Source organism: Anastrepha ludens, chromosome 5 (genome assembly GCF_028408465.1).
Source record: "Anastrepha ludens isolate Willacy chromosome 5, idAnaLude1.1, whole genome shotgun sequence".
NCBI classification, from domain to species: Eukaryota; Metazoa; Arthropoda; class Insecta; order Diptera; family Tephritidae; genus Anastrepha; species Anastrepha ludens.
Genome location: NC_071501.1, coordinates 55,048,968 through 55,071,135, shown reverse-complemented (window position 1 = coordinate 55,071,135; position 22,168 = coordinate 55,048,968). Strand labels below are relative to the sequence as shown.

General features: G+C 36.2%; 1 protein-coding gene across 1 annotated transcript; it reads right to left on the bottom strand.

Annotated features, from left to right (window-relative positions):
* Window positions 1–828: 828 nt before the first annotated feature.
* Window positions 829–21,813, bottom strand: LOC128865061 (transcription initiation factor IIB). Its single transcript, XM_054104982.1, has 5 exons — window positions 21,558–21,813; window positions 21,088–21,502; window positions 9,139–9,373; window positions 8,906–9,027; window positions 829–1,214 (listed from the first exon to the last, which is right to left on the bottom strand). Exons 1-5 carry the CDS (start codon window positions 21,575–21,577, stop codon window positions 1,053–1,055), a joined length of 954 nt encoding a protein of 317 aa, XP_053960957.1. The 5' UTR covers window positions 21,578–21,813; the 3' UTR covers window positions 829–1,052.
* Window positions 21,814–22,168: the final 355 nt, after the last annotated feature.

Here is a 22,168-nt window from a genome sequence, read left to right as displayed (position 1 = left end):
ATAAATCCATTGTTTAGCGAACTGTATGACAAGGTGCACCGTCTTGTTGGAATATGTCGTCGATATTTAGCTAATTCATTTTTGCAAACAAAAATTCAGCCAACATGGCTCGATATCGCTCGCCATTCACCATAATGGCAGACAGTTCGTTCCTCATTTCGAAATAAATAAGCACCGATGATACCACCATTGCTCTATAAACTTCGCGAAAAGATTTATTTTTTTCAAAGCAAATTAAATGATTCATGATGACTTGCTAAACTTTACTGAATAGAAATGTCAACATAGTTGGCCATTCTCAGCTGTAAAACCGTAGTTATCGATATCGATAGCTCTAACGCAGCTTAAAAAAACATCCGATATTAAATATGTAGGAAAAATAAAAAGCCTTCATTTTAAGGCAAGTGTTCAATTCCAAAATAACTAAAAATTTCTGCTGTCTGACAATCGGCTGTTTCGGATTTAGCTTCGAACCTCGAAGTATCAAGGAAGTGACGTGGAAGTACTGTTTCAATGTACCTGACACATTCCCATAAAAATTTTAGAAATTAAGCTTTCACCATTTAATTTTTTTTTTCAACACACGCAACGGTAAGGTGGGAAGTCGCTATTAGTACATTGTACCCAACATTATCTTTTTCCTCCGCAATTATCGATCCAAGATCTTCTTCGAGCAACGAGTAACTACAAATGCACCTCTGTATGTTATTGTAGAATTTTGTGAGCATAATCAAATATAAATTTAAAAGCCTATTATTTTCAATAAAAAACACCAAAACATCTTACCTTAAAGACCTTGCGCGCTTTTCATATCGTAAAGGAATGTCATTTAAATTCATAAAATCGTGGAGTTTTATTTTTATACACATTGCTAAGCCTACAACGCTTCTTTAATACAAAAACAAACTATGTAACTCTAAGATAATATAAGTTATTAGTTAAATAAGTGTATTTGTATAAATAAATTTAAACAATTTATATTTTTCAAACGTTTATATTTACTCCATTTTACTGAGATAATAATGTTAAATTATGAAAGGTCAATATGATATCTACATCTGCGGTAGCTGATCAATAGGAGTAGTGAATTTGAAATCATCCGGGAATAACTTTAATGCATGAGGATACATCAATTTATAAGACTGCCTGATGGTTACATCGGCCACACCAGCAATATCTCCGATTTCTTTTTGACTGCGTTTATGTTCAGAGGCCTATGAAGAGAAATGTACATTTTAATAATTTGCAAAACTAGATCTAAAATACTGAAACTTAAATATGTATGAACACTTAAAAGTAATGCTGGGCTCAGTAATTTATACCAGACGCCCTCCCTAATTTTGAGAATTTAAGTTAGGGACCATTTTTGAGACGATTCGCGTATTCAGTAACTTGCAGTTATAAAAAGTTCACCACATTTGGCGGACATGTTCTTTTGAGCTACATATTTGTACGTCTGTAATCGCCATTCGCCTAAGAGTGGCCAGGACAATTCTTTTGCATACGGTTCAAGCAGCACACAACTTCCCGGCTTCGTCAAAGTATCTTCTGGGTAGCTTTCGAACGTTCGTTTGGGAACGAGCTTAAGTTAGGAGGCGAAACGTCCCAGGATACCTGGTTGTGAGCTGGGTTTGGGACCCGCCACTTAAAAATCCTTTTCCGCCGTACACGACCAAAGGAGCCACATTTCTTGTTCTCTGCAAAAAGCGGATTTCCACGAGCCTGAAAAACCATTGTACGATGAGGAATATGACGCTACCCCAGAAAGAGAGACGCTGCCTATAAGGCCACGCTGCAATCGGGCGCAATGCAAGCCAAGCGTGGTACAGGGAGTTGAGAAAGGATTGTATTATCAACAAGAAGAGACGAGGAGCCAAAATACGAGCATGCGAAGATCTTGAGATGTTGGTCGATAGGAAAAACGCCAGAAAATTCAACCAGAAAGTTCAGCGGCTTACAGAAGTTTTCAAGACGGCGATTGGGTGGCTGACGTCCTTAACCTACTGAAGTTATGGAGGGAACACTTATCGCACTTGCTGAATAGTGACAACTGTGGAAGTCGCAGAGAATGTGAAGATCCTGATCCCCCAATCCATGATGACGGAACTGTCGTTCCGCTACCCGACCATAACACACGAGAGCCAACAAGCTGCCGGCTGAGCTATTCAAACTTTGCGGCAAGGAGCTAATAAGATGCATGCATCAGCAAAATATGGCCGGATGAATGCATTCCTGTCGATTGGAATTTAAGTATGATTTGCCAATCCATAAGAAGTGTGAACCCATAAGAAATGTAACCTGTACCAACTACCGCGGTCCGCGGAATAAGTCTTCTAAATATTACATACAAGGTTATATCGAGCCTATTGTGTGAAGGATTGAAGCCCACCATCAACCAACCGATTGTACCCTAAACCTGTAAAATCCATAATTGACCAGATATTCACAATGGGACAAGTTCTTTGACTTTTTGATCAAGGTGGTATTAATCCGCGATATTACGTGTCCATCGGACTGGTTTAAAGTCAGAGATATTGGAGGTATGATATCTGTCCACCTCAGTAAATGTGGACTTACTGTGCTACTGGACAAGTAAGGATTAAGTACCTGAAACTTCGGGTGCAATAAATTCTGTACCAAAAGCAAAGCCGAAAACCAATTTAAACTTCAACAATTCCAAAAACAAATTCCCTCACGGCAAGAGCAGGGAAGCGTTGGGGTACTCCTCAAAGAATAGATGCATAGGTTGTAACCTAAATTTAAATTCGAAAGTTTACTGCCCGGCTGGGAAGTTTAGGCACATGTGACGAGGACAATATACCGCGAATGCACCTAATAACTCTGTACCTACATGGAGCAGCTGGCATTGAAACAAGGGAGCTTCCGGGCCTTTTCATCACCCAGAACAAGCATCTGCAAACACAGAGGACAACAGCAAGGAGCTGAAAACTGGGAAACCATTAACAGTCATCGACGACCAGTCAATAAAAGCAATCAGGGAGAGTAACTGAAGGACACCCTACATATTCCGCACAATTCTTGTCCACTTAAACAAAGGACGTCGTAATAGAGAAGCTGTGACTAAAGCGGCATCGGGAGTAAAAACACCCTTCGCAGAAAGCGACGTGACTGTGGACGTCTCGCTTCCATCTAAAAAAAGGGAATCTTCATGTCGACAGCGAGCTCGAAGTGCTCAAGCAACTCGGCATAGTAGACTTCACCGGAGTATCACTGCCAAACATAGAGGAGGTCATGGAATTAAATGAAAGTGAAGCGGTGGTAAGAAAGATGGCCAGCACTAATATCGCCCAAATATATTGTCACCATGCCAAGGCCGCCTCAGTCAGTTATAAACTGAGTATAATAGGGGTCTTCAGAGGCCATATTAGAGGTTTGGCTGTAACAAACATGCACTTAATATGGGGCATCAGATGTGATACGCCCAGATTTGGCATGGTATTGACTAGCAGTACGGATGTCCTATGCCTTTCAGAGTTTTTATCTAGAGACTTAACATAAATAGTAGCGATACACGTACCGATAAACATCAGAGGATGTCAACGAAACGTTGCGGTGGCGTCAGGATATTTACTAAGGGATGAAACTCAGACACTACCTGATTTATTCCGCAAACTAGTAGAATGCTGGGAGAAGAAGAGATTGCCTTTAATACCTGAATGTGAGGCATGGGAAAGCACAGGTACCAACAAACGATGTGAGTACCGTCTTGAATTTGTTCTTGGTAATAAATTACAAATTTTGAATGTAACCAACATTTGTTATTATCTTACGCTAAGAGGTCTTTGATATAATCATCGGAAATTGGATGGTATCCCATAAACCGTCGATGTACCATCTAGTCCAGCCAAAAGAAGATTTAAGTAAGTAATTTTAGGAGTATGCGAGTTTATGGTTTTATTATGTAAAACCCATCACTGTGAACTTAAGTTTGAGTTTGGTGCGGAAAGGAGTCTCAATAATGTATATAAAATATGAATATAATTGCGTACAAAATTAACAATACAATAATACATAATAACATCACTAAGAAAAGTAGATAAATGCAATGTATATGATATTCGTATACGCTTATAGGCTTTGCTTATGTATTGGTTGCTCCACTTAGCAGCGAAAAATCATAAGACTAAATAAAGATAGCGGAAAAAACTTACAGACAAAAATGTTCACAAAAAAGTGCTCTATAAAAAAGCCCTGCTGTATATTTTCCATAAAATCTATAACAAAAAACAAAACAAACAATTCATCCCTTAACTTTTCGCGTAATTTTGTTTATAACTTTTTTTATTATTAATTTTAATATATATTACAATAAAAAGTTTTGAATGAAAGTTATAGATAATATTATTGTCTACAAAAAAGTATCTTACAAAATGTTCGTAACTTTCGGAATTCACGAGATAAACGCAAAAAACCAGTTGCACCCTTATTTCTAAGATGGCGGCCGCGGGACACAACCCCCGACCCCGAAAACTCAAACTTAAGTTCACAGTGATGGGTTTTACATAATAAAACCATAAACTCGCATACTCCTAAAATTACTTAGTTGGCTAGTTTTTTTGTCTCTTTTGACTGGACTAATCATAGATTAATGCAATTTGACATTGGAAACACACTAACAATTAAGAGAATCCTTAGGTACCCAATAAATATAGATTGAAATAATTACCTACGGAAACTAAAAAACAATCTGGGCCAGCTAGGTTTAGATGAGAACATTAGGAGCACAATACAGTTGGAAACCACTATTGGAAACCACTGTTGATAAAACTATTATTAACGTATATGAGAGCACTTGTCCAATAAGTTAAGTACATATAGTACTTCTTGAAACACACTTCCCTCTACGATAGTAGGGACAGGAAAAGAACGAAAGCTCTGGGAACAGAAATCAATGGATTATTGCCAATAGAATATGTATCGTACGAAGCTCTAGGCAAGAATACATACATATTTCAAGCGGAACTCTACACAATGGAAAGATGCACTCACTTTGACCTTGAACGCATCTATAACAATAGATCTATGTTGCTCTACTGACAGTCAACCAGCAATCAAGGCTCTTAATCCTTTCCAGGTTACCAAAAAAACTGGCACAGGAATGTTTTGATAAGCACCTCTGCCAGAATAATCAGGTACATATTCGACGGGTTCCAAATGTCCAATGTTATCATTGTATGCTTTGCAGATATCAATGATGCTACTTGGAGAAATGTAGGGTCCAATTAAGTATAGAAAGGCTTATCGAGGTGAAGGTTTTTGAAGTAAGAAACTTGTTATTAAAGCGTCGCGGTTCTTACGAAAAAAATTAAAAAAGTTTCAATCAAAAAATCAAAAAACTCATAAGTTAGAGTTAAGGTACCTTTTCACTATAACAAAAACATCAAACTACAAATGAGCACTGAGGATGCGAATAGTCTCCGACTAGGTGACGACACCTCCTTTAATACTCTGAACTCGTCTCCTTTTTTACTATAGTGGCTACGTCTCTTTTTTGTAGGGGCTATTTTTGAAAAACTTCACAGGAACATACTTTAACATTAGCTTGTTAAAGCGCATAGAAACCACCCCAGTAGACACTTGCAGGAGGCTAAACCACCTCCTAAGCACGGCAGAAGAAATCATTTTCAACTGGTTGACGACATCGGGACGCACATACAATAACCACTGGGTCTCACAATATCAACGATATTCACAGTTGGGTGGTAAAGCTCCCCGAATGTCGTTATCGGATGTCACCTTAACATACGAAGAAAGTTAGGTGCATAGTGGAGCGCAATTCTCGCACAATTATGCTCTAGTTAAACTGGCACAATTATGCTCTAGTTAAACAACTACTTAACCAGAATTGACCCATCCATATATACTTAACACATATGCCCGGCATATGAAGGTATTCCGCATAACACTAACCACCTCTTCGTGTGCCCACTTAAAACCCTCGTATGGCATCCCTTTCTCTCCCAAAACAGCCTGTTTCTTGGACCTAACGGTAGATGAAATAGACAACGAATTCTCTTTGCTGGGCAGGGTTTTGTTAACTGTTACAACAATAACACTGGCTCAATATGAATACGTACACACACATACATATGAATACGTACACACTAAAACCTTGCACGAGTAGTTACAAATAACAAGTGCATAGCGGTACATTTGGCCTCGATGTCGTTGGTACCGCCGATTACTAAAAAAGACCGTGGCATGTTTTGTTACTGCATTAGTAATATTGTTTAAAATTAAAAAATATCAAAGAAGTAAATCAACACATTTCAAAATAAATTACAAGCGTAGGACATGTGCACATCCTTATATTGAAGCGTCATTCAATCATTAAAGGTTTGCTCACTTGCCACATTAGTTTTGCCACTTCCTTACGAAAGATTGCATTTAAGAAGGGTGGAGGAAGTAGACAAAATTAACCCCTTTTAGTAAAAATGGTACCAAAAAAAAACTTTTTTACATAAATCGAAACAAACTGCGAATGGTTTAGAAAATAAATTAAAATTAATGTATGAATATAAATAACATATTTTATGAGCAATGTAAATCTATTTTATATAGGTATGTGCATATTTATGTGTATAAATAAATACATGCATACATGGTACAAATAGAACTTACTAGCAGAAGTTGCTAAGTGTGATTTTAAAATAAAAAGAGTTTAACTTAATCCATTATTTATATTTTGTGAATAAATATTTAAATTTAAAACAGCCAAGTCACAATTTTTCTTACACCACCAACAACTTCACGAACTACCTGTACTTATTTAAGTTAATTATTATTATAATTAAAGGGCTTTTTGTTGGAAGTTTTTAATTGGTTGAAAAATTGTTGTTTAAAAAAAGAAGCTTTTTGACGGTGGTGCTGGCATTTATAAGCTCCGAACGCACAGTCAGCTTTTCCGAGTAGCTGTAGCAGCTCCGAATAGTAGAAATAGTTAAAAGTTTTGAGTACCAGCTCCGACTTTTCAGCTGGTAGGCTCACCAATCCTAGCGTTCTTATAATGAGACCTGCAATGTATTCGATCGCGTCCTCGTGGAGACTATCGAACTCTTCTCCCTGTTGTAGCTTGTTGACTAATGTTAGCTCGTTGTAACCCCTGAGCTTTAGTTCCTTCAAAATCACCTCATTATCAGAAAGAAAGTTTTTTTTTTACATTATTTACTGATGTAGCACTTCGGCACTTAGGACACCACCTTTCACACGCATTGTCCCAATTAATTAATAAAAATCATCTATGATATTCTGATGTAGGTGGTATGTCAGGATATATTCCATGTCATACTGGTCCGGGACATATCCATACACACTCTTGAGCAGGTTCTTGCTCATATGCACACCTTTTTGAAAACGGAATGTTTTTCCTAAAAAATTTACTTTTCCTCCTTATACTCGAAATTTCTATAGTTGACAACACAGATTCTTGCTAAGGGGGCCGATTTGTAAAGAGGGAACGGGAAAATTGTTTATTGAACAAACCTTTTATTGAAGCACACGTTCGGCGAAGAAACACTTAAAAATTATGCTCCCAAATTTGCTTTTACTTGCTTCATTTGTCACTGACGATGGCAGTTAGTAATTGTAGGATGATACGATACCGATGCGCAATGATACTTTCCCCATCGTAATAATCATCAGAAGACTTACATAGTCACGTAATCGTATAATGTCTAACATAATCGTCCAGGACTCTGGTTCACTCATGTGCATGCACACATAAACATTTAAACATGCAAAACTGTCCTTACGGTAGCTATTTTGGAAATCGTCTTGCCTCCTCAGCATACATTATTTCAGCGTTCTTCGTTCCTACGCCATATAAATGCTAAACATCATAATCAGTATTTTTGTTTTCCTATGTTTATACCATGGTTTTCAATTCTGATGCATTATGTCACCATGTGAACAACACCCTTACCCGCTTTCCTACATTCGGGCGGATTATTGCATCCGGACCCCTCAATTTAGAGTCGAAAAATTTGCTTTATCTTTGCTGTACTTGGCTTGGAAATGACCGATGCAACGTTGTGAATGGTTGTCAAATCAGTAATTTATAACTGTATCTAATATATTTTTGTTACTCAACACTTATTACCCAACATTGGAAAATGGATCAAGCGTCATGTCAAGGTTAGGTTTAGCGGGAGATGAAATCCAGGTCCAAGTACATGGCCGGGTTCAGGAGGTGAGATTTCAACGAAAACGATTCAATTGAAAATCACTATGTTTCAACTTCAAATTTAAATAACAATATCAATTAAGCAGCAAAGTTGAATGGACTTTAGACTAAAAATTTTACCCCCCCTTCGCCATCAAAAATAAAGTGGATTGCTTAGAAACACGCGTATTAAAATGGAATTTAAATATTGAACATTTATTATACATAATGTATGTAAAACCTAGCAGATTAGCTTCATCTCGTGTTTAATTGTGGATTCTATAATTTAAAAAAATACTATGAAATTAAGATGAGGAAAAAATAACTAAATATCCATTTCCAAAAAACAATTTTCCTATTCCTGAATGATTGTTGTCAGGCTTCTAAAACGCAATAATGCGAAGCATCAGCGTCTTTTATTTCCACGAAATACTAATGTTAATTAAATTGCGCCAGCATTGTATGAAATTAAGTCTTCTGCCATCATTTAGAGATATGTATGTATGTGTATTGGAACGGGTGTCTAAGTTCTTTCATACCTTAACAGTTTATATTACATGTGATTCAGGGATATTAGTATTGATTTGATAAATCAGAGTACGATATTTTCATAAACATGTAATATTTTCAACACTTCTATTACATAGTTTAAAAAAATTGGATATGATTAAGCAGAACAAATTGCTTAGCTTTCGCATAATAATGTATGTTGCATGCCCAAACCTGTGAAGCCATATAAATAGCAGCGGCTGCCACTGAAATTGGTGATCTTCCTGGAACAATGTCCATTTCGACAGCTTTTTTTGCTATATACGTTGCGGCCCGTTGTACCATATTTGGAAGGTCTAAAGAAAACATTAGAATAATATACACATCATATCATATACATATAGAATAATACAATAGAATATAGAAAATATGTACATTACATCATATATAAAATGTATAAAATTTACCGAGATTCGCGCAAAATCTAGACATAAAATCTGCTGTGGTAATTAGATCTACACTTGTTTCAAGAGCTTTTAGAGTCAACTTAAAGCAGCGTCCAATTTCTTTCTTGCTTATTTTGCTTACTGCGCAAATTTCTTTAAAAGTACGCGGTACACCTTCCTGGCGGCAAGCAATATACAAACAAGCTGATGCCTTAGCATCATTCGATCGGCCTTTAAGATTTTTGCCATCATGTACCTACAATAAATAATAAAAGAAAAATATAAAAATGCAATTAATAATGCACAGTGTAACTAATTTATTTATTAAGTTTTGGTTTTTTGATATTTAACATATTTTGGAATCACAAGCACTCAAGTTCGTATAACAGTAATTTTCGTTGTTACAAGAAAAAATATTTGTTAGCAGTAGCTGAAATAAGAAATAATTAAACAACATCCGTTTTTTTTAACTAAAATTAAGATTAAAGAAATACGTCCCAAGTACATCCAGACAAAGAGCTACATTTTGCCAAGTTTTGAGTATTTAATATATCTTTTCTTATTTTTTTCTGTAAAAATATATATTATATAACAAAAAAAACTATTTAACTCAAAGTTTCGCACTTTGTACACAATTTGACAAAAGTCAAGATTTTTGTTTGCATCAACATTTCAAACTTTGTAAAGGTTTTAAACACGGCGCATTCATTAAAGGTGGTGACACTAGACCAACAACAATAATTTGTACGTTTGATTATGAAAGAAAAGTATTGGCAAAGTAGAAAACAAAGAATGGTTTCGTCTTGTTTCACACACACGCCACATGGACACGGCGAAAGGAAAATAAATAAATCAGCTAATTTACCGATATCCCCTTTAATAGATTCGTCTTGGCTTTAATACATAGTTTTCGCCTTATATATAAAATTTTCGTAAGTAAATTATCAAAAAATTTTGTTAATGAGGTTAAAATTAATACTTTTCGGCGCAAGACTGTGCCTATGAAAGCGCGCTGGATTTTTTGCGCACATGTATGTATGTACATATGTCATCTTTCCACTTTATTTTTTACGAATATTGGTTGTTTTTATGTTGCTTATGCATGGATAAAGACGTTTGTTGTTGTTGTTGTTGTTGCAGTATACTTGACCAATGTAGTGTAAATCACCGGTCGTCTTCGTCTAGCTCATCTAACGATAGACCCAGGAAACTTGCTGTCTCGACAGGTTGGGTACAGAGGGAGAGGGGTATTAGATGAGTGGGTTTGATGGAGCATGTTAAAAGGTGATTAGTGTCGTGCGGGGTGCCTTCACATGCCGGACATATGTTTAGTATGTCGGGGTCAATTCTCAATAGGTAGGACTTTAACCTGCTACAGTATCCAGGACGTAACTGTGCCCAGGTTACGCGGGACTCTCGTGGAAGTTGGAGCTCTTCGTCTGCAATGGGTGGTGGTTGGACTCCATGATAAGTGTCTCGCGATAAATGTCGTTAATTGTCTGTCTGTACACTGTCCGATCCAGTAATTGTCGGTTTGTTTTGTCCTGGATCTCGTCGGCGTAATTGAGGAGGTGTCTCCTGACATGCCTGTGAGGCGGCTCAGGCTCAAGCAGGTGTCTCCATGGGTGGGGCATGCGGTAACACCCTAACAGAAACATCTTGCTGAGCAGTTTGTTGTGCGCCTTCACAGGGAACATCTGGGCCTCGTCGTGTAGGTGTTGAAATGGGGACACTGCCGAATGGCAGTGCTTTGACAAGTCTGAAGCTTCGCCCACTGTGAATCACTAGTTGCAGGCGACCAAACAGGCGCAGCATAGTTTAGAACGGCCGGTCAATTGACTTAAATATCGATAGCAACATTTCTTTGTCTTCGTCCGAAGTGCTGCCAGCAAGCGGTTTGAGGAACTTGTTGCGATTTTGAACTTCAGTGACAATAGCGGTTGTATGTGCAGAGAAGGAGAGCAAACTGTCGAAGATAACTCTCAAGATTTTGGGGTTGTTAACAGTCGGTATTGGTGCGACTTTTACCTTACGTTGTAGTTTGACCTCCTTTGTCCAGGTGATGAAGGGGGTCGCCGTGGACTTCGTGAGGAAAAGTTGTAGATTCCTTGCAGTGAAGAAGCGAGAAGGGCAGGCGAGGTAGTCGTTCACTTTGGCGCACAGGCCATCAATGTCATTGCCAGACGCCATTATCGTGCAGTCGTCGGCGTAAGAGACCAGGTAGACTCCGCCTGGTGGCAAGCGGAGCTTCGAGATGTAGAAGTTGAAAAGCAAGGGTGAAATAATCCCACCCTGCGGAACTCCTTGCTTTATCTTCCTCTGTTTAGAGATTTGGTCTCGAAATAGCACCGACGAATGACGACCACTCGCGGTTTGCGCGTTTCCCAGGTTTCAGTAGTGGGACCACTTTCCCTGATTTCCACTTGTCAGAAATTACCAGAGTGACCATGGACATATTGAAAAGCCTTGTGAGGTACTCTACTCCCAATGGATCTTTTTCAACATCAGCATGTTTAGTCCGTCAGGGCCAATGGCTTTAGATGATTTCATTTTGTTGATGGCCCCCTAAACCTCCTCACTGGAGAAAGCAAGTGGCGCACAGTTGTTCGTAAGTTTGTGCAGCCGTCTGGTGGCCCGACGCTTGGATCTATCGGCCTCTTCGGGTCCGAGGAAGTGCAACAGTTGAAGGTGATATCCACCTTGTCACTGTGCTTCGTCGGATTCGATAGGGACCTTACGGTGTTTGTCTTGTTGTGCAGTTGTATGAATTATTTTTCATATGCAAATAATAATTTGATTTGGCTGAAGGAATTCAATAATATTGAGAAAGAAGTATTAATTATTGTAGTTATGCAGTACGTATATTTTTGCATGAGTAGTTCTTCTTCTTATACATATATATATATATATATATATATATGGGTGTTTGGCCGAGCTCCTCCTCCTATTTGTGGTGTGCGTCTTGATGTTGTTCCACAAATGGAGGGACCTACAGTTTCAAGCCGACTCCGAACGGCAGATATTTTTATGGCAGAAATACACTCGGAGGTTTGCCATTGCCTGCCGAGGGGCGACCGCTATTAGACAAATGTTTTTCTTAATTTTGGTGCTTCACCGAGATTCGAACCGACGTTCTCTCTGTGAATTGCGAATGGTAGTCACGCACCAACCCATTCGGCTACGGTGGCCGATTGGAATACATACATAAATATTTGTTTTAATATTTTGAGATTTTCATGATGAATTATAAAAATATGAAATAATACAACATAAAAGGTTTGTTTGCACGACTTTTTTTTTTAATATAAGAAAATCAAAGGTATTCTTCAACAACTTCAAACTTGCAGTTTAGTATTATAAAACTTTATAAGCTATCAAACTGCATACCAAAAATCTTTCTAGTAATTCTAATTACAAACTGTTAGAAGTATATGGTTTTTGTTAGACAATGAACTATACTTTTTTTTTAAATAATCAACATTCACAAAAAAATCGTCAAAAAATTGATGTGCACCATTTTGTCGAGGGGACGACAAGATGGAAATATTTTAACTATACTGACCAAAATGAATTATTGGAGATAGGACAACGTGCTTAACTTCTTTAGAATTTTGAGATTTTATAACAAAACGATATAATGCTCATGTGAAGGAGACTGTTGCTTCTCCTCAAGCAAACGATCCAGTGGAACAATTAAATAGGATTGTAAATGTTGTATGAAGATAGGCTTCAACAAGTAAACATAGATTATAATGTATGTATTACTAAGTAAATTAATGCAAAAACTTAGATAGAGGCTGTCATAACAAATTACAATAGTTAATAAAAATATACTTAAAAGTAGTATAACTGTAAATGATTTGAAATGAGCACAATTTAAACTAAATATCATTTACTATAATGTCAATGGCCTTGAGAACAAATATATTTTCCCGGCATTTTTCCCAGTACATTGTAAAGCAGCATTGTTTGTACTCATAAAAACCCATCTAACTGAGGAGAAAATAAACCAAGCAAAGAAATACTTCCCAGATCATGACACTTTTTGGAAACCAGCAAGCCGAAGTAGCAATTTTGGAAGAGCTTCTGAAGGATGTGTGCATGGCGTTAGTAAGGAATTGCAAAAAAAGGGCATAAAATGTAGCTTTAAAACTAAAAACGGAATAGATGTAATAAGATTTCACGAAAAGGGGATCGTTACATGTATACCCTTTATTATAAGAGGAGCAGCTTGGCATGAAGAAGCAGAGGTAGTGAAGGAATTTGTCAAGGAAACTCCAGAGAAAATTGCAGTTGTTATGGGTGTCTTGAATGTCAGAATTGGAAATATACAACAAGAGATCGATGACATGTACATAACCACTTTCAAAGCAGACATCGGCAAAAGGACCACTAAACTATATAATAAAGGTAAACATTTCTTGGAATTTTGTAACGATTATGGTCTTATAATCTTGAATAGCAGAACAGTTGGTGATTGGCAACTCTGTAAATTACATCTGTGCAGTTTTGCATGAAGGATTGAGCTATGTTGAAAGATTCGAAATCGAATCAAAAGTATGGTCTGATCATATGCCAATTAAACTGACACTAAACATAGATAGAGCGCCGAACGAAATGGAAAATATAAGTCAGCTGCCAAAAGTAATACTCAAAGAAAACCTCAACAAAAATCTGATTAAGCTGGCGAATAGAGGAGAAATGATAAATCTTGAAAAACTTGGCAGTGTAATAAAAATGTCTGTGCCGAAGACAACAGCGAAAAACACTAAAGCCGTTTTAGTTTAATATGAGATGTTTGAATGCAAGGGGGCTTTCCTTTAAATATTTGAATGATCTCAGAAAATCCAACAAAAGAGACGACAAGCTAAAATATTTGCAGGCAAAGCAATTGTTTAGGAACACATGTGATAAAGAGAAAAAGGATTATTATGAAGAACTAGAAAAAAGAATCAATAAAACCTCAAAATCAAAAGAATGGTGGAGCCTTGCCAAAGAAATAAGAGGAGAATCATTTAAAGTTGGTGTAGATATTACGACATCGGAGTTTAAAAACTATTTTCAAGACTTACTAAATCAGCCTTAGTTAACAAAAGATATTCATTATGCAGCTGCTTTGCATACAGATACGGTCCTTGAAAAAGATGTAACAATAATCGAAGTTCAACAAATAATTAAAAATGCTAAAACAAACAAAGCACCTGGAGAAGACAGAATACCTTATGAGCTCCTAAAGGCTGCCTCAACAGAATTTATCATAGAGCTAACGAAAGTATACAACATCATCCTCGAGACCCGAAGAATCGACGAAGCATTATTTAAAACAATAGTTTTCCCAATCTTTAAAAAAAGGAAATGCAAATATAGCAAATAACTATCGGGAAATATCCTTTATGAACTGTATCGCAAAAGATTTAATGGGATTGATTAATGAAAGCCTCACAAACTGGATAGAAAACATTAACATGCTCACTGAATTTCAAGCCGGCTTTAGAAAAAACTACTCAACAGTGGATAACATATACAATCTTGCATCTATAGTACATTTAAAGTTCAACGAAAACAAAAAAGTTTATGCATACTTTGTGGATTTCAAAGCGGATTTCGACAGGGTACCCAGGAGGCCATTACTTTACAAACATCGACAGATGGGATTATCCAACAAAATATATTATATTCGAATACGAGAACAGCAGTTGGGACAGGAAGGGAAGTATCAGATTTCTTTGAAACCGGTACAGGGGTGAAACAAGGTTGTCCATTATCACTTTGCTCTTCACATTATACCTGAATGATCTACATGACTGTTTGAAAGGTGGTCTACTGATTTATGGAATAAATGTACGCCTTCTTCTATATGCTGATGATATTGTTCTCTTAGCTGATAACCCTAATGTCATGCAATCTATTTTTAAAAAACTAGAAATATATTGCGCTGAGTAGAACATGGAAGTAAATTTAATGAGGATGGTCTTTAGAAAAGGTGGTCAACTAGCCAAGGCAGAAAAATTGTGGTGCAAAGGTGAGGAAATAAAAGTGGTAGCAGAATATAAATATCTTTCATGAAAAAAACATAACTGCTACGGACGGGCAAGATCGCTGTATCCAGCTTTTATCAATCATTAAACTACAAAATTTAAACATGGCAAAACAAAAAGCACTATCAAGCACCACACGAATATATAAACACTTAGATCACTCAAAAGGGGAATCATACTTTAGAGAAGATATGCGGTTAGCTGGCATAACAACAATATTTAAAGCAAGATGTGGTTTGTTAAACTGAATGCAATAGCTTATGGAAATTTGCACACTGCAACTCAAACGAAGAAGACGACATGTATCACTTCTTAGGAAGGTGCCCTATACTGAAGGAAATCAGACAAAGATACTTAAAAATACTAAATAGGATTCTTAAAACTATGTTTGGAAAATTACTGATTCAATTCACCATGCCGACTGGTGTAAAAAGCTACAGCGTCCGGCTCTCGAAGTATAACCAACTTCAGACCGCTCGCGCATCAGCTGTCTGTTAGTTGGCTAAATGACAGTCCAGAGTATTGTTTACGAGCGAGCGGACGCATTTTACCGAGAGTAAACGCGAAAAAAGAAAATGGTAATGGATTTCAAACGTAATAGTGTGATTGCATTATATTTGGCTGGAAAAACACAACCAGCGATTGTTCGTGAGCTCGAGTACTTTAAAGTAAATAAAGTTTTTGTTTATCGCACCATTACTCGTTACAATGATACTGGTAACATGGCAAAACGTCATGGAGGTGGTCATCAAAATATGCCACGTCACGTGAAATGGTTCAAAAAGTGAAGAGGCGATTTGAGAGAAATCCCCGACGAAGTGCCAATCAAATGGCGAAAGAACTGAAAATATCTGACCATAGCATCCGCCGCATGCTGAAAAATTATCTCAAAGTCAAGCTTTACAAGATCAAAAAGGTGCATGATCTCACACCAAAGCAGCAACAAGTCAGACTTGAGAGAGCGAAGTAGTTGCGCGTTTCAACAGAACTCGGCACCGTCTCATAAAGCTCGAGTGAACCAAGAATGACTAAAAAACAACGTTACGAACTTCATAACGTCCACACAATGGGTCTCAAATTCACCAGATGCGTGTCCGATGGATTATTTTCTTTGGGCCATTTTGAAGAACGAGGTCCGAACTAAAAGATTCACCAGTCTCGACGACATTGTCCGCGAGTGGGCCAAAATACCTGCAAGTCACATTTGGGCAGCTTCCGATTCGTTTCTGGATCGTCTCAAGGCCATAGTCAAGGCAAAAACAATTTGATTCTTAATTTTGTATTAATTTCACACTTTTTTACTTTGAATTGAATGAAAGTAATAAGTAATTTTCCAAACTAAATTTATGCCCTTTTTAATTGGTCTCTAACGCCGACAATACCTCCGGTAGTAATAAGAAATTTCTTCGCCACTATACAGGTACGTGTGTGTGGTGGTTGTCATTGAGAAGTTCGTAGCTTATAAGGTTCTTGGTATTGACAGGTACGTAATCCGCGATATTGATAATTTTTAATTGATGTTCTTTTTGTGACTAACACAGGGTGGGTACCGGGTTTTATTTTAACAGAGTAATAATCTATCAGCGAATGGGTATTATTTGTAGAAAAATATCAAGACTTCCACCATAAATAAGAGGAGAACCTCTGCCAAAAACCTAAAAACCCAAGCAAATTATATACTATATATACAGATGCATACGGTAGTTGAGGACTTCTGGGTACACAGTTTTATAATATTATACATGTCATGAGCTGGATTGTTCCATATACAGCGCTGTTTCCAAAACATTCAAAATGCATTGCAATTATGCGAGTTACATTACAAAATTACCAAACGGCAGACGTATTTTCCAAATTGTTAGACATTGGCAATGGAAATATTCAGGTGGACGATTTCACTAGATTGATTTCGTTCACAGTCAATTTTGGTAAATTCATGACGTCGAAAGAATAATTCCAATGGCACATACTCCACATAATATAATATATTATATAATTGTTTAAATAATTCGTAACTTTGGCTACGAAAAGACGGAAAGTTATTTTCATACCCAATATTAAATTTCAACTAAATCATTATAATGAATTCAAAATCGCACCAAAATTGTTTTATTTAAATTTTCAAAGAAACTTTGAGAAAGATGAATTCTTTCCCGACGAAGGGACTGAGCATGTACAGAGAGGTGCAAGATGTAAAACAGTTTCAGAGATATGCACTAAAAGTCAATCACGTCAAAGTTATATAAAAAATGAAAAATAAATCAATAAGTGATACAAATTTTGAATGCGTTTTTTTAATGTAAATTGACCCACCTTTCAAATGGAATATATTTATGAACGAGATGATTACGATGAGTTGAAATATGTATCATAAATGGGTAGGGCAATAATCAATATTACTTCCGTTTTTTATTGTCTTTGTTTTGTGCGCGCGATATGGTAAAAAAGGGGAAACTTAAAATGTATTACTTGAAAAATGTATTGCTTATCAAATCAACTTATCCCAAACGCTTGTCAGTTACTCATTTGAGCAACACTTAACAACTTTACTGTAAAAATTACCTTTGACCACTTTTTCATTGATGAGTATTATTACTCTAAACTTTACATATATTTCGCATCGATAGAAATTCTGTCCTTACTGATTTGTTAGAAGCGGTGGTGTTCTCATCGCTCTACAAAGTAAGCATCAAAACTTCTCTGATTCCGCATAAAAATCAGAATGCACTAATCGACCAACTTTGGACTTGCATTTGTGGCATCCTCGACTCTATTTTTTTTGGTACTTCATGCATTCTGACGAATAGTTATCACAGTATTTACACGGCGCATGTCGATAGTGCTACATCACTAGCTCTGAAGTAGGTAGGCGGTGATCATCTATATCTGCTAGGTGATTTTTATCTATGCAATGTTATGTGGTCACACACTATCTCCAAGGCAGCTCGTATTGTTGGCGATGTCAGTGATAATGAAACAAAAATTTCACTAGCTCTAATTGATCTGAATTCAACCTGATCATAGTGAAACATAAACAGCACTGTATAGCTGCATGTGTGATTTTAAAGGTATCAAATATTTAATGTAAAATCTTATACAAAGATCAAATAATTTAACTATTTGGCATGTTTAAATTCAGCTTTATTAAAAAATGTATTACCACAAACCATATAATTAAAGAGAAATTTTTACTAAATGGTTAGTGTTTAAGAAACAAATTTTTAATATAACTAACCATAAAATTTAAAATGCCTTACCACTAAATGCTTAGCTAAAAGTTTTTTGATTCCACAACCACTAATTGAAATGCTCACGGCTCTTTAAATTCAGTGCCCCCTAGGCCGAATTATGCCGGAAGAAAAAATTAAAATTCTTGGTTAGTTAAAAAAAACTAATAGTTCTGTCCATTTCAGCTTGTATAACAAATATTCTAATAAATCCGACATAGAAATTATATCCAAAGTATTGAAGCTATCTTAAAAAAGTACTTTGGTATTTCCTAATTCTACTGGCATTTGTCCTCGGTGACAATTCTGCCAATATACCTTCTAACAATTATAATCTTTTGAAATTCTTGTAAATTCCAGAGTGATGACAACGCATCTCTTTCCAAATACAGCAATCTCTCGAACAATCTGGATATGCATTGAACCATTAAAATTGTCCTTATAAACTGACGTTGATGGTTTGTCTGCAGTTTTGTACATACAATGTGTAACCATTATTGATAATTTTTAAGAAATCTTATCTTCGTGCTCGGAAATTGGCTCGTTTTCAAGAGTGGTTATAAAAGTACATACATAAGCAATTATATACCCGTTTCAAACTATGTGTCCCTGAACACTTTCAATACATCATCCAAGATTAATTATTTCTACTGTAAATAATATATTTTATTCCGGGCCAACAGGAGAAGGGTGTTAGGTGAGTGGGTTTAAACGGGCATGTCAATAGATAGTTAATGTGATGTCACCCAATTCTGTTAGGGTCTGTTTATATATACTAGGATCGCCCATACGTCGAAATTTCGACGCTATTCAACGTTATATAAATACGGAGAGCAAACTTAAGTCATACCTTGTTTTAGTATTTATAGTCATAGAAAAAAATTGAAACATATATAAATGGATAGCTTATGTTGAAACTTTTTACATGATATATGTGAATAGATGTAGTAAAAGTAAAAATGAAATACATAAATATAGGATCGCTTAATACAGGTAAAATGGGATATTTTTCACATTTATTTATAGTCATAGAAAAAAATTGAAACATATATAAATGGATAGATTATGTTGATATATGTGAATAGATGTAGTCAATTAGTAAAGTAAGCTTATGTTGAAACTTTTTACATGGTATATGTGAATTTACTACATCTATTCACATATATCATGTAAAAAGTTTCAACATAAGCTTACTTTACTAATTGACTACATCTATTCACATATATCAACATAATCTATCCATTTATATATGTTTCAATTTTTTTCTATGACTATAAATAAATGTGAAAAACATCGCATTTTACCTGTATTAAGCGATCCTATATTTATGTATTTCAAATATCATATTTTTTTTTATTAATGAATTGGAAACATTTAATTTCTTGTATTACATAAAAAACAATCATTAATTAATCCATGACCATCATAATTTCTGAATCAGATTTATAATAGTATGATTCGCAATATATAATATAAGTTTCCAGTTCTCTGACTATAAAAAATAAAAAAAGGTACGACATAATTTTGCTCTCCGTATTAATATATAAATGTATATATATATATATAATTGGCGGGTACACCCTTTTTGAGTGTTTGACCGAGCTCCTCCTCTTATTTGTGGTGATCGTCTTGATGTTGCTCCACAAATGGAGGGACCTACAGTTTCAAGCCAACTTCGAACGGCAGATATTTTTTATGAGGAGCTTTTTCATGGCAGAAGTACACTCCGAGGTTTACCATTGCCTGCCGAGGGGCGACCGCTATTCTTCATTCCATTCTCTCTGAATTACGAATGGTAGTCACGCACTAATCCATTCGGCTACGGCGGCCCCCGGGTCTGTTTATATGACTTAATTAGTAAGCTTTAAGTTATAATTCCTTTCACCAAAACTACATTAGCATTGCCTCGTTTGCTGAGAGTTCATAACTCAAAAAATTATACATAATTATACATAAATTGTCCATTTGAGAAACCCGGTCGCGAAGTTTTACTATATCTCCGTAATTTAAAGCAAAAACAAATTTTCATTTAATGAGATACTGTTAATAGATATTGTCGTACATTTTTTGTTATTGATTATGACATTCTTTCAGTTAATGAGCGATATGAAACTTCAAACGAAAACCATCTTTCATAACTATTTCTAACATTCCAAATCGCATTATGTTAGAAATGTGTGGTATACTGCAAACACTAGTACTAGTCAGGTGCAAACAATTATTCCACATCATAACTTGAAGATTAAGATACATTTGCTAATACACACACGAAAAGAAGTTTTGGCACAGCAGAAAGTCAGCTCTGACATAAAAAATTGCATTCGGCTTAATAATTTTTGCGCGTTGTTTCGCCGCGCTCCTCCACAAATAGAAGGACCTAAAATTTTATGCCGCCTTCGAACCGCAGATGGCTTTCATGGCAGAAATACATTCGGAGGTTTGGCATTCCTTGCCGAGGCGCGACCGCTATTAGAAAAAGCAATGTCTATCATTTTGTTGTATCGTGCCCACAGCGGATTTCGAATACGGGCACTACCAAATGATAGTTACGCTTCATTCCATTCGGCTACAACAGCCGTAACCGGATTTGCATGTAAACCATTTATAAAAAGGCCTTTGAAGACAAGAATTTTTCTAATATGCAACATTCATATAACGTTTCCCCCAAAGTGTACGGTAAAATACCCATAATTTTTTTAACATACCTGTTTAAAAAGATTATTTGCACGATCCACAATAGTTTTCGGGAGATTTATGCGATCTGCCATTGTAGATATTTCTTTAAATGCTGATATCAGCGATCTATCTGAACTACTCATTGTGCGCCTATTTTGATATTTTGGGGCACCAAACGCATCATATGATGCAGATCCTGTGCCAGGCCCAATTATTGTAGACAAGTCACTCCCACCAAGTAATGGATTTTCTGCCCCGCCAACACGACTCGGATCAACTCCACTTTTTTCGTTGCTAAATGTTCGCCACTCTGATCCTACATCAATTACACGGTCGCCAACGACAAGTCCGCATTCCGAGCATATCATGTCTCCAGCCCGATAGTCTTCAATTAGAGATGCGTCAGGATGGGCGTAGCAGCACAATTTGCTATTGCCATCGACTCTAATTCAAATAAATATAAATCGTAACCCATTATCTTTTATATATGAGAACGCACCTGTTATTTAAACTAGCCATTAAATAGTATCTTTTAACCGAAGGTTACAAAATGAATGAAACAATTTTTAATGTCCAACGCTGGAAAGTTCAATTTGTAAACCTATCTAAAGCGGATGCCTAAATATACTTCCGTAATTTAAAACAACTTCAACAATATGGACAAACAATAATAAAACGTAAATTTTAATCAAAGTACTAGGAATTAGATCTGGAAGACACATCGATGTAGTATCGATACATCAATGTTTTATTCTCGATGACCGAAATTTTACTAAAATCGATATTTATTGTAGTAGGGGCCTTTCACCGAACTCCATCCATCAATCATAACAGATTTAATAACGGTATACAGAATATGGAAGGTAGCGCCTTTCGAAAACACCTACTTTATCTTTTGTGATTTTGCCAACAAATGACATCAGAGGTGCCAAAATATAACCAAAACGAAGATTTTATTTGTTTGTGAATACTCCGCGAATGGTTTGTCAATATTGTGATTATAAGATTTGTGACTTTTTTATTAACCACACTAATAAAAATTAAGTGCTGCGTGTTAAATTGTAGCAGCTCTACCTCTTCACAAACAAATAATTTATCTTTCTTTTGCTT

Excerpts from the sequence above, each read along its gene's own strand:
- LOC128865061 (XM_054104982.1), bottom strand. The coding sequence starts at position 21,577 with ATGGCTAGTTTAAATAACAG. Across the intron at positions 21,503-21,557 it reads ATGGCTAGTTTAAATAACAG|AGTCGATGGCAATAGCAAAT; the intron begins GTGCGTTCTCAT and ends TATTTGAATTAG. Across the intron at positions 9,374-21,087 it reads CAAATAATCTTTTTAAACAG|GTACATGATGGCAAAAATCT; the intron begins GTATGTTAAAAA and ends TATTTATTGTAG.